This window comes from Hyaena hyaena, unplaced genomic scaffold (genome assembly GCF_003009895.1).
Source record: "Hyaena hyaena isolate Hyena2069 unplaced genomic scaffold, ASM300989v1 scaffold_212, whole genome shotgun sequence".
NCBI lineage: Eukaryota > Metazoa > Chordata > Mammalia > Carnivora > Hyaenidae > Hyaena > Hyaena hyaena.
The window spans coordinates 443,338-459,163 of NW_024080845.1; the positions used below are offsets into that span (position 1 = coordinate 443,338).

Here is a 15,826-nt window from a genome sequence, read left to right on the forward strand (position 1 = left end):
TAAATTTTTTACATAAACCTGGATCCAATTATTAGCAACTCTAACATTTTGGATTCTGGTTACCAAATAACTATGCCCAAATGACATTTTGCCAAAATACAACCGAGCTTCAGATGTCTCAGGAGTCAATTCGAGTTGCGAATTAAATTCTAATTAAATGCTGCAGAGTAAGAAAGAAAGTAATGACTAAGAGGCATCAGGCACGTGGGCCAAGTATTCAGTCCCATGAAGAAAACAATAAGATACTTTTAAGTTTTACAGGTACAGATCCTCTTTCACAAAACCCCGTATTAAATTAGAGCTGCAAATAGTTGTTTGCCACTGACCGGAAAATTTTGAACTCTTGAATGTAACACAAGATCTGCCAGGACCAAGAGCATATATTAGAAATTAACTTTGTAGCTCAAAGAGAGATCTCTTACACATGTCTTTACTTAGCTGAATTAAGTATCCTGGACTTGCAAATCTTTCATTAGCAATAGAGCATTTACCCAGAGCAGGCGCACACCACTAACTTGAAATGTCTGCTTCAAATGTAAGTCCTCATTGGTTAACTTAAAGTACTCACCTCAGCAACTGTGGACATAAGTAGGACACACATATTTGTATCTTAAAAGTGTTAGATTGTATACATGACTTTAAAAATCTTGCTTTAGTAGTCATCATTTCAAAGGCCTCAATGTGACCCACACCTATTATTTGCATGGATTCACAACCCTCTCCAAGAGATGAATCAAATGTCAGGAGTCACTTAAATAAGAGTCAAGCTCCCTCTTGTTAACATTTTTACATAGAAATTATGCCTCATAAGGCTAAAATGCTCACCATTCCATATAATTACCTTCTTAGGCATGAAAGCATTTGCTGAGGGGAGATTCTATATGCTTAATCAGAAAAAGCAACCCACCCTGCCCTTAAACAGATTAAGTCAAACTTCCTTGAGAGAAAGGGCCCAAAAGATGCTATATTCCAATTCTGGTTGGAATGCCTTCTAATATTAACAGATATCAATTACTGAGTGTACATCATAGGCTAGCTACTGAGTTAAGCAGTTCAAAGCATTACCTCATTTAGGACTCAAAATGATACCGAGGAAGAACCGAATCTTTATTTTATATGATGTGAAAGCTGAGGCTTGAGGTCAAATCACCTGCCACAGCTCACAGTTGACAGGTACAGAGCCAGAGCTGGAATCTAGGCCTACATCAGAGATAGCCAACGGGAGACCCTTGGGCAAATCTGGGGCAATGTTCACTTGGCCCACTCTGTGTGTGTGAAAAATTTGAAATAGATGACAGTATTAAAGAACGGACAAAAACTGCAAATTTCTCACTCTTCTTGGAAATCACATCTGGCCACACTCAGGGGGAATACCTCAAGAGCTTCAATGGAGAGAAGCCAGTGCTCCCTTCGGATCAGACAGTCCCTGCTACTGCCTAGCATCTTGCAGTTGAGTAGCTCTGTCCCCTGCTGGGCCCTCTAGGCATCTGCCTTTATTCTTGACATGACTATATCCTGAAGAAATCAGGGGAGATCTCCCTCCATCCAAAACTTCTCCCAACACTATGGAAGACCCTTGACCTCTCTAAGTTCCCAAATACTTGAGTACCTCAAATGAGACAGAGCCAGCCGCTTTAGTTCTACTGATAAACCTGAGCAAGTTCAGAAAATTCCTCAACCCTAGGACCTAAAGTGCCCTTGATTGAGCACGACTGTGTGAGTGTTAGATCATTGAAAGGGCCTCATTCTTCAGCGGTGAAGCCAGTTACTTACTGTCATATCTGAAGGTGATGTTGTGCAGCCCACTGCTTCTGCCGGACGGCCCCACTCCCTGGGGGAAAACAAGAGAACACGATGAGGAGAGAAGCCAATTTGCTCTTCCAACACAGATCTCCATGGAGTCAAAATGCACATGAGATTACGAAGACCCAGGGTCATGCCAGTTGCTGAGCAATATCTACCACTCTTCCCACCCACTCTGTGCCTCTTCTCCCCCACTAGCTGCCAACCTCCCTCCAGCCCAGGAGATTCCTACCGCCAGGCCATCGGCATCATGAGCACGCACTTCCCTAAGACAAAAGGAGTGTGCTGTTCTGTGTTTGGGGGTTAAATAATAATTCATTAACAGTAAAATTGGGAGAGAGATCATGAGCTGCCAGCTGGAGCCCTTCCAGTTGGATCTGCTTTGAGCACTGATTGGTTATAAAAGTCGCCTACCAGACACTCTCGTCCAAAAACTCTATTAAGCCACGACAGATAGGCAATTCCTCAAGTTTAAGGAAACAGGTTCCTCATTCCAAGAGTGGGAATGAGTGTGGGAATAAGCCATTACTTTTAATGAGAAAATTCTTCACTGTATCCATACCTATGCTTGGAATCTATAGGGTGGGTCATAAAAGAGAAAGAAAAAAGACTTAAAAAGGGCTAACTCTAACTCTTGGTGATGTGGCCGTTAGCCATCTGCACTCTTAATAGCAGGGATAACTCTGCCAGGCTCCCCACTTTAATTACAGCATCTACAGAGGGAGCACCGGAATCCTCCCATTGCCCAGCCTTTGCCTAACCCACCACTTATCCATCATGGGAAAGAGCAGCTACAGATCTGCCGACTCTGGTTTAACTGTTTCTATAATAATCTGCAAATGTGCCATTCAGCGCTAATTGCAGAATTCTCCAAAAACAGTTAATTCCGAAATGCTAAGTGATGGGAAAATATTCCAACCGCACAGCTAAAGTTTCCACTTAACAAAGGGGATGTTGGGGAAAACCATATGCTGGCAGCCCGGTATTTAATGGGCAATTGTCACACTGAGACACGATGTGCAGAACACTTCTGACGGAGCCCAGGGTCTCAGGCCACAACCCCATCATATCCATATGCTGTAGACATGTTCACGCTTTTTATCCTGAAGCCAGGCATGCCCACTGAAACTGTATCCCTGAGCTCAGATAAACACGGACCTTAGGAAAGCACAGCTGTGCAGAAAGGGATGGACACATACACACACACACACACACACCACACAAATTCTAATTCAAGTGAGAAATAAGCAGTAACAAAATCTAAATCAACATGGTACACTAGCCCACTAGCTCCCCTTCTTCCTGATTCACCTTCCTTCTCCAGCTTTCCTGTTTCCATCCTCCTTTTCCCACATACACAAGATTCCAGAATTCCTCCTCTGAGCTAAAACACTTTGGAAAGGGTTATTTTTGTATTAAAATCCTAAATGCCTCCATAAATCCTTAGGGACAATGCCTCTAATGTGCCACCAGAGTCTGCCCAACTTCCAGATGGTCAAGATCAGACTAACACAACCAGGCAGGAGAAAATACACTCTCCCCAAAACCCTTAGGAAATGCCCCAAACCACACCCTTCTCCCTTAAAACCCCCCAGGATATAAAATCACTTACTATTAATTATTATTATGAGCTAGACATCATGCTAGGTACAGTGGTGAACAAAACAGCCACTGGTCCTGTCCTCAGGAGCAAAGTAATTCATTCCTTCAAAAGAGACTAATTGGGTATGTGGATCACATGCAAGGTATACAAATTTCAAACCACACCTTGACTCTCCAAGAACACGCAGCATGGCATACAAGGAGTATGTAGCTAGGTGAAGAGCTGGCCATAAATAAACATAGTGTATGAAATGCTACAGGTAGCACCTCACAAAGGATGATTCGAGGGTAAGGAAAGCACACACCAGAAGTTTAGAAGAAGGAAGGGTAATTGGACTACAAGGGAGAGGGAAAGGCAGCATCATGGGAGGGAAACAGTCTATGGGCCAAGGTAAGTATCTTAATCCTTCTATCCTTCCACTGGTGACCAAGGGCGAACCACTTCACTCCACGGGGTAGGAGTGTCCTCAACTATTTTCCTAAAAAGATAATTGGCATGACTTTCTCCTGGGAAAGTAGTTTGAGGAGGACCAAGTGAAGCCATGTAGAGGAAGCACTTTCCAATAAAGGAAATGCATTTAAGAGCATGCTCTGAGGTATGTAAGGCTCTAGTGACCAGTCAGTGACTAGTCACCTTACTTGTAGGACTAACGGCTTTTCACTTAGTTCTTGTTCTCCTCATATTTCCACTGCAGCATGTTTTTTTTTGAAAGGATTTTATTTTAAAGTAATCTCTACACCCAATGTGGGGCTCAAACTTACAACCCCGAGATCAAGAGCCCCATGCTCTACTGAGCATGACGAAGCCGGCCAGGTGCTCCTGTTACAGCATGTTTTTAACAGGTATGTACTGGGCACTTGCACTGAGCTTGCATTGTGGAAAGAAGCCCAATGTCATGAGATGTGTTATATCTTGTAGACAAGAACCTAAGTCCTTCCAAATAAGGTCTGTGCTGAATCCAGAGCTGTTCAGAAGGGGTCCCAGTGAGCTTGGCCTCAAAGGAGAGTGAGGTTTACATACAGTATCGACTCACTACCCAGAAAGCATTCCATCTTGACCCAACTCCTACATGGTTGGGCACTTTTGGTCACGAACCAGAACCAGGTCCTAAACTCAAGGGGCTATGGCCACCAAAGCGATGTCCTAAAGTGCAATTCTGCCCTCATTCCTCTGCTCCAAGCCCACCACTAGTTCCCTGTCTCTTCTAGAACATTCACCATGGGGCTCCTGCCTATCTTCACAGCCACTCCCCTCCCCACCTGCCAAACCCCTCCAGGCACTGCATTACTGCTCAGTCCATGTTCTGGAGATTTCCGAATCCCAGAATGCCCTTCATACCATCCAGGACCTGCTCCTCTCATGGGCTTCCAGACTTAGTCCATCTAGCTCCATCACACGGTGTCCCTGACATACAGATCTGCCTGCATACTCGCCTGGTGGGAGTATAGTAACCACCCACCCAATCTGACTGGCCTGGCACTTCTACCAATGTACATGCAAAATCATCATTCTCATTCCACAAAAAAATCAGAGACCAAAAGACTGTGTGACTAAGCCTTGTCCTTGAGTTCAGACGCAACAGAGCACAGAGCTCAGCTCCATCAGAAGTACCAGTTCCTGTGGGCACTGGAAGACCTGTCACTCTTGGAAGTCATCCAGGGCATGGCTTCTGAGCACATGCATCAGACAGATGCACCATCAGGCTGTCCCCGGTTCACACCCAAATGCTCCCGCTGCTCCAGAGCTCTCAGAAACCACAGGAGAAATGGTGTACCCAGACTTGCTCACAGAGCACTACTGCTTTCTTTATACTTTGTGGTAGACAGAATACCAACCCCCCCTCCAAAAAAAACCACAACAGGTCCCAGGACCTACTTCACACAGCAAATAGGACTGTGAAGATGTGATTAAGTTTAAGGAACCTGATATGGAGAAATTATCCTGATGAGCCCATTGTAATCACATGGGTCCTTGTAAGTGGGATACCAGAAGGTCAGAGGAGGAGATATGGCCACAGAAGCAGAAGGCAGGGAGATGGACATGGATTTAAAGATGCTACACTACTGGTTTTGAAGATGGGGACAGACGGGGTTCACAAGCCAAGGAATGTAGGTGCTTCTAGATGCTAGAAAAGGCAGAAAAGGGGTTCTCCCCTAGAGCCTCCAGCAGGAGCCAGCCCTACCAGCATCTTTATTTCAGCTCCACATAAGACTCATTTTGGAATTCTGACTTCAACCAACTATACTGAATTCGTGTTGTTTTAAGTCACTAAACGGTGACAATTTGTTACAGCAGTAATTGAAAGCTAAGACATACATATACTTTTAGCTGCAATATAGATGAAATGGATCTAGTGCCCCACGTGTGCCGTGTGCTGTCATTTTCCCCTTCCCGCACCCAGGGCACATTGAAGAATCACTTGTCACTACCCTCTATCCCTCCCCGGCTGCAGGCAGATGTGAAACACTGAGACATCAAGCTGTCGCTTCAGATTCTGCCATCCTAGATGCACGCTCCTGAGGGCTAGTCTGGGGCACATCTGGAGTGGAAGACTGGTTAACAGCATGGGCTTTGGAGGTGTACAGATGTGTATTCAAACCTCCCCCTTCAAGCTGTGTGACCTTAGACAAGCTTCTAAACTTTCCTGAGCCTCATTTCCCTGAGCTATTAGGTGAAGTGCTTGAATAAAACTTCTGGGAAAAGTTCGGTGTGGGACTATGTGAGATGACACATTACCAAGTGCTCTGCACAGCATGCGACACCTTGAAATAGTTGTTACTGTTCCTGGGAGGATTCCTGCTCTAATAAGCAGAGAGAGAGCTGTGCAGGTGGGTGTACGTGATGTAGACAGGGGAACGCTCACAGAAGGGTCATCTCCAGATATGATCAGTCTCGGCATCCAAACGTAGGGGGTCTGGTAGATGGGTGGAAAGGTCAGGGCAAGGTGACAGAGGCACTAACCACCAGACTAAGGAATGGTCTTGGTGGGAACTGGGCAACCCAGTGACCCCCATCACTGGTAAGTGGTCAGGCTGGATCAGATGGGAAGAGACTGGAGGGAAAGTGACCAGGTCAGCCCCCTACCCCCTCAACCTTCCCCAAGCTTGCACCACAGTTCTAGCCCTGGCCCATAGTCAGCCCTTGATACACATTAGCTTTCTGCCTGAATGAATGAATGCATGATGAAGCTAGGGAATGCAGACCAAGAACCCAAGAGGACCTAGCTCTGTGTGACAAGGTGATTTATAGGCTTGGAATCAGGACTCACACTAAAAGAACATGGGTGACCAACTTACAAAGCTGGTGAATGGCTTTGGGTGCTGTTTTTCAATAAACAATTCAAAGCTTTTGGCTACTATACCTGTTTTGATATTTAATGGGTTTACAATTAATAATACTTGTTTCTGGCCAGTTACTTTAAAACTATAAATGCCAAAGCTGTGGCCTCAGGGTGTCACATTCTTAGTTAATTAACTACCCCCATTTGCTGCACTTGGGGGCAGCTTTTAATTTGTTCCAATGCTAGCCAGAAGCCAGCCCCAGGTGCCTGGGGCTCTGCTATGAACACTCTCTATGGTAAGCAGGGACGGAAGCAGCAAATGGGAACATAATGGAGAAAACATCTTTTACTCAGGAAAGGGGGAGGGGAGGATAACCCATAAGTGCTCTAAAAGAATAAAATTCAAAACCCACACCATGCTCCACCCATATGGCAAAGCAGCAAAGGCCTGGACACAAAGACAGCCACAGGGAGGGATCCCACACAGAGCAGCCAGCCAGCTTGGCCCACAAGGGGCCATCCGCAGGCCCATTTCCTGAGGGGCTCTTGGGGATTCTAAGTCCATTGAAGACACCAACTTCCCAGAGCAACATTTCCAATCCAGCTCCAAAATAGCTTAACTGCCATTTTGGAAAGATGCATTTTGAAAAGAACTGCGCTAATTATAGTAGCCCCTTTCCAGTGGAAGGCAAGGCTAAACAAGGCCTAAACAAGACTGCTTTCAAATCAGTTAAGGACCTCTCAGAAAGCTGGTAATATTTTAGTGAACAGAGTTTGGATGAACATTTAAACAAAAGCATCCATCATAAAGAACTGAATGGGTTTTCGTGTTTTGTTTTTTTTTTTAAAGATAACTGAGCAACTACTTAAAAAACTAAGTCCAACTTATAGTTTCTATTTTCCCTTTTCCTCCACCTTGGGTTTCCAGCATCTCAATGAGATTTAAAAGATAGCAGACAGTTCTGTGAGGCTTCAAATGCACAACAGGACTGACATTTTTGCCTGTAACCAATGGACATGGTAAAGGCAAGAGGCAGAACATGGAGTCAATTTATTCAGCACAGGTTCAGTTCATATGGTTTTCCTAAATGAATTCAGATCCCACTTAACTTCAGTTCAAACCTTTAACTAAAAAAAAAAGGGGGGGGGGCAGGGAGAAGTCAGCAAAAAGCAGAGAAGCCCCAGGTGATGTAAGCTGAGGAGAATGCCGGCAAACCCAAAACACAAGGAAAATAAATCACAAAGCCAGCTTGGATCTGGATCTATTCAAAATATTCTTCTCCACATTCCCGAGAGCTGTTCTCTCTCACTTTCCAACTAGATGCAACCAGCTTCAGAAACGAAGGGTGCCAGCTGTCTGATTCGGGGAGGTGAGGCTTTGGATGTCTAGTGGGGAACTCACAAACTCTGGGGGAGTGCCGCTGTGCTCCCACCAGCAATTACCATGTCGGCCCAAAAAGACCCAGAGATCTTAAGCTAATTAGAGAGATTTGCTTGAGGAGGTAGGAAATCACTACTCCAAAGCATCGCCTGTGTACCAGACCAAAGCCGTAATCATGATTCATCTCTGACATGTTGCTAATCAGCACACACATGTTCCTAATTTCACGCTCCCCAAAGGAAAGCTGAAGGGACAATTGTTTCTGAGCTCGAACATGGAGCCACCCTATGCCAAGTTACCATGTGTTTTGCTTATCAAACTGAGAGCTCTCGTTTCCAGCTATGCCGCCTTTCACTATTTTACCCCTCCTCCACTCCCCCCCACCCTCACCTCACGCCCAAGGAAATCCATTCACTAAAGATAAAGATGCGTTAGGGCATCTATAGGAGTTGTCTCTCAGATAGCAACTTTTATTTTTAATTGAGATAGAATTGACATACAATTATATAAATTTAAGATATACAATGTATTGATTTGATATATTTATATATTGCAGTAGCAACTTTTCTAACTGGTGATGACCTAAATGGAATTTAGTATGTTTTTAAAATGTCTTTCTCTGCTCTAGACTTTGATTTTCTTATTGCTTTGCCACTGGAATATACATATGCAGTTAATGCTCAGAGATATCAACACACACACACACACACATACACACACACACACCACTGACTTTTCTCCTGTATTTAGAAACAAAACAAAACTCCCCAGCCTTATTGGTTTTCACAAAGCAAAAGCCCAAATACTTTTTTCCAATTAGTCTGTTAAGGATCTGGGCTGTGTGTTCTCCCGTGGCTGATTCTCACAAATAGACAGGATTGTTCCATTTTTCCAGTTCTCAAAATGTTAAAAGCTATAAAACATGCCTCTGGATAGCGAGCCAGACCCTTTCCCTCGGCTGCACACACCACTCCCATCCACTCAAATGGGAACGGCATGTTAAAGAACTGGCGTCTTTAAGGTAACCGTCAGCTCATCTGAAGTTTAAAAAGCACACACGGAAAATTTCGCAGACACAGATTAACTGGCGTTCTGTAAATACTGGATATGAAGAGGAAGCAAGCAATGAGCCACCCAAACACCAACCCAGCAAATCAGCTACCAGCTTGCTCTCACTTAGCTGTTAAAAGTAGTTACAAAGACTTCACTCCAGAAGCTCAAGAAAGTATCTCCCTGCAAGAGTAAAATAGTGATTAGACAATAGAGGGGAAACTTCAAGCTATACACATGCCTGTTATGCCTAAGCTCAGAGGAAATGTTCGGATCAAAACAAAACTACTAATAAAAGGCCTTAGGACCACACAGAGAGCGTGCACTGAATTGTACCACTTCAAATACTGTTTCCGAGGCCCTGGGACGGAGCCTCCAAATACTGTATCACATCTGGAATTCTGCTTTTACAGCACAAATGCCTGCAGAAATAGGGGATTGTGACGTTGCCATGGGGACCAAGCCTCCTCCAGCCAGGCAGGTCCCCAGTGTGCCCCGCACATGTGCTTCCTTCAAGGTGGATTTCACATATTTGGAAATTATGGAAGACTGCCCTTTTAGGTTTTAGTGCAAATCGAAACATCACAGGCTATACTAGAAAGCAAGGGACCCTCTGTCAGCCCATTATTTCTGTCCACATGGTGGTCTCCGAGAGAAAAACCTTCTTAAAATAACAGTGGGAAGCAGCAAGTCAACATTAGACCCTTTTTCTAAAGTTATTTGTGGCTTTTCCCCCTTCCTCTAGGAGGGAGACAGGCTTCAAGCATCCCTTTTAAACTCTCCTGTTCTCTGGCTGCAAAAATCCAAGTGAGTCCACCTACGTGCACTCACCACTGCTGGCCTATGGGAGGGACCCCAGGCTCCGGCTCTTTACCATCACAAGAAATGAGCCACTAATGCCTTCCCAGCAGGACTACTGGCCAGAGTAGAGGGTCTTCATTTTTAATTGCTGTTAAGGGAAAAAGGTTTCTAGAATCCATTGGAGATTCCTGTGAGAAACATTCCTTAGACACTTCGCCCAGAAACATTCTTACATGATTTGAGGGCATTCCCAGAACTCTCAGAGGCCACCAAGGGCTTCACAGAGCCCGGGTCAAAAGCCATATATAGACATAAAGAATCTAGAGGTCCCACTTAGAAATGAGGAGGTACGTCTGGGCTTCCCCACTCCCTGGGATGCAGCCTGTCTGACCAACCCTCCAGGTACAGATTCATACATACAGGAAACACAACCCTCCTTGGTGCTGGCAGGTGCCCAGACCACTCCTCATCCTGCCATTCATCCTACCTCCCTAGGACCCCAGCTGGCTTAAAAACAATGGTCAAGACCCTCATCTCTCTGCCCTCCCTTCCCCCTCCTCTCCCCCCACCCCCCCGAGCATTCTCCCATCAGTTCTAACTAGAATGTCTCAAGCCAAAGCAATAGTGACTCCTCTAATATGTATCTCCCTCTCTGCAAGGTCTGGCCTTTCCCAGATTTCCTGGGGGGAAGGGAGGGAATCAGCCAGCCCAGAGGTGAAGCAGCAATCACCAAGTCCCACGGGTAGATCAAGGGGGCCAAGGGGGAACTGGTTCTCAGCCCTGCCCCAGCTCAGTGTGACCTCCAGATTGAACCATTTCCATCTAGTCTCTTAGATATCACATCCCAAAATGTCCCCCTGAGATGCAGCCGAGGTTCATGAATATTTGTGTGTCTGTATGTGTGCATACCAGCCACACAGAAGAGAGAGGGGGAAAAAAAGCACCAGGAAGTCAGCAGCTCGGCTCCAGGTGTTAACACTTAGCGCATCCTGCCCAGCCCCCTCCAGCTTGAGGCTGGCCGCCTGGGAGCCGGACACAGCAATTAGGCCCTTCCCGGGCCGGGCGCCTTTGTCCCCTCACTAACATCATTAGTGTCTGACTTCCTGTGCACAACAGGGCCTCCCGGGGGGCAATCGCCGGCTGACCGGGGCAGGGTATTAGACTTCCTTTGTCAAAGACCCTCAAATGTTAACAACCATGTGAACAAGCTTCTCCTCCCCCACAACACCCCCCCCCCACCTCAGCCACTCCTCCAGCCCACCAAACACTCAACTCTCTGAGGCCTTGGTTCTCCCCAACTTGTGGGAATCCGAGTTCCTTAAGAGCAATATCAAGTCTCTGTGTTGAGTGAGCCTAGCTTCCTTTCTGCAGAGAAGTTCGACAAAATGTGATTTCATACAGCAGGTCCCCTCCAAAATGCCACTCCAATTTCCCAGTGCCTGCTGGATACCAGGTCTGCATCACCTGTCTGACATTAACTGGGGAAAAAATGAACAAAAGTAAAGGTCCTCAGACAACAGGAGTCCCAGGCTGTGTAACACCCAGCCCAGCATCCCTGTAAGCACAGGTGTCTCATTCACGTGTGCTCATGGGCTCAAGTGCAAGATGGTCTCAAGATGCAAGGATGTGCCAAAGGTTTGAGTGATACTCCCAGGCTTTCAAGCACTGGTCACATCTGAAACGGGGGGAAGTGTGAGTTGCTACACAGCTACCACCTTACTGTCACCATCCCTCTTCTCAGCAATACTAATAATCACCAGGACCAACATCACTAAATCCTCTCATTTATTCCTCCATCCCTCTCAACAAAGGGTCTCAGCGTCTTCTTATGTGGGGACACAGATATCTTTGAGAATTTGGTGAGAGCTGTGACACATGTACAAACACACAGGCTTGCACACAGTAGGTCAGGAAGCTTCTGGACCCATGCAATCCATTCAGGAGCTACTTGCCTGCCTTAACCATAGATCAATAGCTTAACACCAGGTCTATAGAAGGACACCATGAGTGGTTCATTGATCCAAAGGAAATTTTGGAGGTTAAAAGCTAAATTCAAACGAAACAGGGAGGTGGTTGTTAATAATATCTCAATTTTATTATTTTTTGAATGTTTTTTATTTATTTCTGAGAGACAGAGACAGCGTGAGAGGGGAGGGTCAGAGAGAGAGGGAGACACAGAATCTGAAGCAGGCTCCAGGCTCTGAGCTAGCTGTCAGTACAGAGCCTGATGCAGGGCTTGAACCCACGAACCATGAGATCACGACCTGAGCTGAAGTCGGACGCTTAACCGACTGAGCCACCCAGGTGCTCTGGATTGAGCACTCAATTAAAAAGAACTCTGGATTGATGCCTCAACAGCTAATCCTTTGCCTCTAATCCTTTAGAGGCAATATGTGTTACAATTCAGTAATTAAACACTTTGTTCAGATGTTGGGACTCACAAACTGTACAAAGTAGCAACATAAAAGGCAAGTAGTTCTGCTGTTATGCAAAGGAGCCCAGTAAGAGAGACATACCTAGCACCTTTCAGACCACAAGGGACCATAGTCATGTCTGCAGTCAAGTCAGTTTCACTGAATCAAGCTGTAAAATAAACAATGTGGCTACTTCTCCCTCCACCCCCATAGTTAAATGGGGAGGAACATATCATGGTATCCAGAAGGGGGAAAGCAGAGCTGACTGCTCCTGCTCAAGTGCCTTTGCAGTCTGCGGTGGTTGTGGTCCACACACAAAATTGGGTTAGGTTTTGGATACATTTTTAAATATTCACCCAAGAGCCACAGGGGAAAATAATCTAAAACTTTTTTTTAATGAAGAATAATCTATGACTTTGACTTCTACTCCAGACACACCAAAACTCCTTCAAAGCTTCAAAAAGATGCCGGCAGAAAGCAGAGAAAGGACACCAGCACATCTATGATACCAAGTCCCCCACAAGTTTATTTTGATGAACTTTACAAGTTTCAAAGGATAAAGTATTTCATCATTGGCTCTGATTTCTACCTTCTGCCAAGCTAATTTCAAAATAGTAGGCAATCGGAAGAATATACTCAGACACTAATGGTTTGCAACTTTACGTCTCCCCACTTCTTGGATGGAAACCAGCAGTCTGCCCTTAAACTATAAGCAATAAATCTAGAAGACTCTCCTAATTTCCCAATGATACCACATGGAATTCCCATTAAAGTACACACATACACAATGACATACCAGTTAAATCATTGTGTGATTTAGGCCAGGAAATAATTGGGTTTGCCAAGGAGAATATTCTGCTTTGTTTTAAATGCCTTGAACAGTTAAAATGTCATTCTGAGAAGGAGGGCAAAGAATGATGTAAAAATGAAGAATCACTGTCTTAGTTGATTTCAGCCTCAGATAAACCTAAGGTGAAGGAGGCATGACAGATTTCCCAGGAATGAAGGCCTCCCTAAACTGCCTCTCCAAAGACTCCTGGCATGGATTGATGGAAATTAGAAAGCAGATTCACATGAGACAGACAGGCAGTGGAATGGCAGTTAGAAGCATACTTCCTCCCTGAGAAAGTGGCCCTGGTAATGGGCTCTGGCTCCTCTGTGATGAGGTTAAGACCAGTAAAATGGCACACACCACTTTCTTGGCCAGGCAATAGGAAGAAATCAATGCACCTTGTCCCTTTCATTAGGTTTCCCGTGGAGAGATGTTTACAAAATCAAAGCAATATGGGGGAAGTAAATTAGAAGCTTATAACATTTTTGTCATGAGGTGAAACAGAGACTTCCTAGAAAAAAATTAAAGCAGTGACTAAGTATTTAAAAACTAAAATTAAAAAGGGAGGTCAAAGTTCCTGGCTTAAAATGATTTCAATCTCAGAATGAAGAGCTGAGTTGATACAAGGCCGTCCTTCAGGTCAGTAGCACTGTTTTGTGGACACAGAGCCAGTGAATTCACAGGAGGGCTGAGAAGGAAAAGTCCATGACAGGCACAGCTGTCTGGGACATGGTGGGCAGGAAGCTGGGATGGATACCATGTTTCATCTACCACTTCCCCAACTGCCTGTGAAGAGTGTGATATTCCCTGGTTCTCAAGGAGAGAACCCGAGGAGTGGGTTTTCAAGTCTCTAGGGAAAGTGTAGGCTTTTTTTTTTTTTTTTTTTGATGAGGGCTTTATTATTATTGCAAATATAACAAATTCAACACAAAGGAAATTTAAGTACTGAGAATATGAAAATCCTCCCTAGTCAACCTCAGCAAACTGTACTATATCCTCCAAAATTGCTAAGGGACTAGCAATGAAACATTCTCACCACAAAAAAAGAAATGGTAATTATGTGACTTGACAGAGGTGACGGCTAAAGCTTCAGTGGTAATCATATTGATACATTTAATAGAATCTAATCAACTTATTGTATACCTTAAAATTACACACTGTCCTACGTCAATTACATCTCCATTGAAAACAAGAAGAAAATCTTCCCAAACATCCTCTCTGCCCCAGCATTTTGAAGACTCTTCAGGGCTGTCTCTATGGCAGGCATCACATGGACTTAGCTTGATGTAAGTTAGATCCTAATATACAGGGCACTTGTTCTGATAAATTTCCACTAGCTATTAATGAATGCAGTTCCTTTTGAGAGAAGCATGTGGGACAAATGAGAGAAATAATAAAAGATCCTAATGAGGTAAGAATTAGGACCACCGGGCCAAATTGTTTCTAAGGGTCCCTGCCAGCTTTCATTATCCATCTTCGATCACAAAGAGAAAGCCACCACTATTCAACAGTGTAAGACTGACCCTTTCACCTGTCCCACAGCTGGGTGTGTACGTGGAAATGGCAACAGGACAGACACATCAAGAAGGCTTCCCGGTGCAGTGACCAACACACGCAGGCCACCTGCTGATGTGGGCATCCCGAATGCTGTTCTGTTGGGTGACCCAATTATTAACTTATCCTGAAAGTTTTAAAAATTTACACAAAGTTAGGGAATGAAAAGGGAAACCTTGACAAACCCAAGAGGAGGGCTGGCAACATCGTCTGGCCCACACAGTAAATAAACACCTAGGAGCTCCACTCTTCAGAGTAAGGCGGCTAGAAGAACGCCAGCGTGGGGAGATTCCACTGAGCAAACGGAGGAGAGGAAATAATTTGCTTGTTAAAACTGTAAATTCTGGGACGCCTGGGGGGCTCGGCTGGTTAAGCGTCTAACTTCAGCTCAGGTCGTGATCTCACGGTTCGTGGATTTGAGCCCCGCGTCAGGCTCTGTGCTGACAGCTAGCTCAGAGCCTGGAGCTTGTTTCAGATTCTGTATCTCCCTCTCTCTCTGACCCTCCCCTGTTCATGCTGTCTCTCTCTCTCTCTCTAAGAAATAAATAAAATATTAAAAAAGAAGAAGAAGAGTCAGGAGATGACTGCTTGATAAATTAAAAAAATGTTAAAAAAATAAATAAAAGCAATATTTAACTGTACCTCAAGGTTCTCTCTTCTCATTTATTCACGAATAACCTCAGATAATGTCTGAGAATTTCTTAACATATTTTAAAGGCTAGAAATGCACTTTACACTGGAAAGGCCATTATGAGTGACTGAAAGTTTTCTCCAAAAGCTTATAGTTCATTTTGGAAAACAAAGCTAAAAGGCATGAAATTAGAGACAATAATGTTGTACCTTATAGAATGAATGCACTTAGTTATGCAATTGAGCTCCAAGTGTAAAAGAATTCCAGAAAAGGGGTTGTGGAGAAGGCGGCTCCCTAGTGAAGTGTCTTCACAAGGCAGACAGGTCCCTAGCTGGACCCTAGGGCATGGGGAGCTTTGAGGTGGGTAGTGAAAACACCATTTCAAGCAAATGTGTATACAAAAGGTGCCTATAACCAACGACACCACCCCCATGGTAAGCATTCAATAAATGGCCACTACACCTCAAGGTAGATGCG

The 15,826-nt window shown here is 44.7% G+C and overlaps 1 protein-coding gene across 1 annotated transcript in view; it reads right to left on the reverse strand.

Annotated features, from left to right (window-relative positions):
- Window positions 1-15,826, reverse strand: part of IL17RD (interleukin 17 receptor D) — a 67,051-nt gene that overhangs the window by 23,834 nt on the left and 27,391 nt on the right. Inside the window, exon 2 of the mRNA XM_039242397.1 lies at window positions 1,774-1,831. Within this exon, the coding sequence (XP_039098328.1) occupies window positions 1,774-1,831 (58 nt within the window). The remainder of the gene's footprint in view (window positions 1-1,773; window positions 1,832-15,826) is intronic.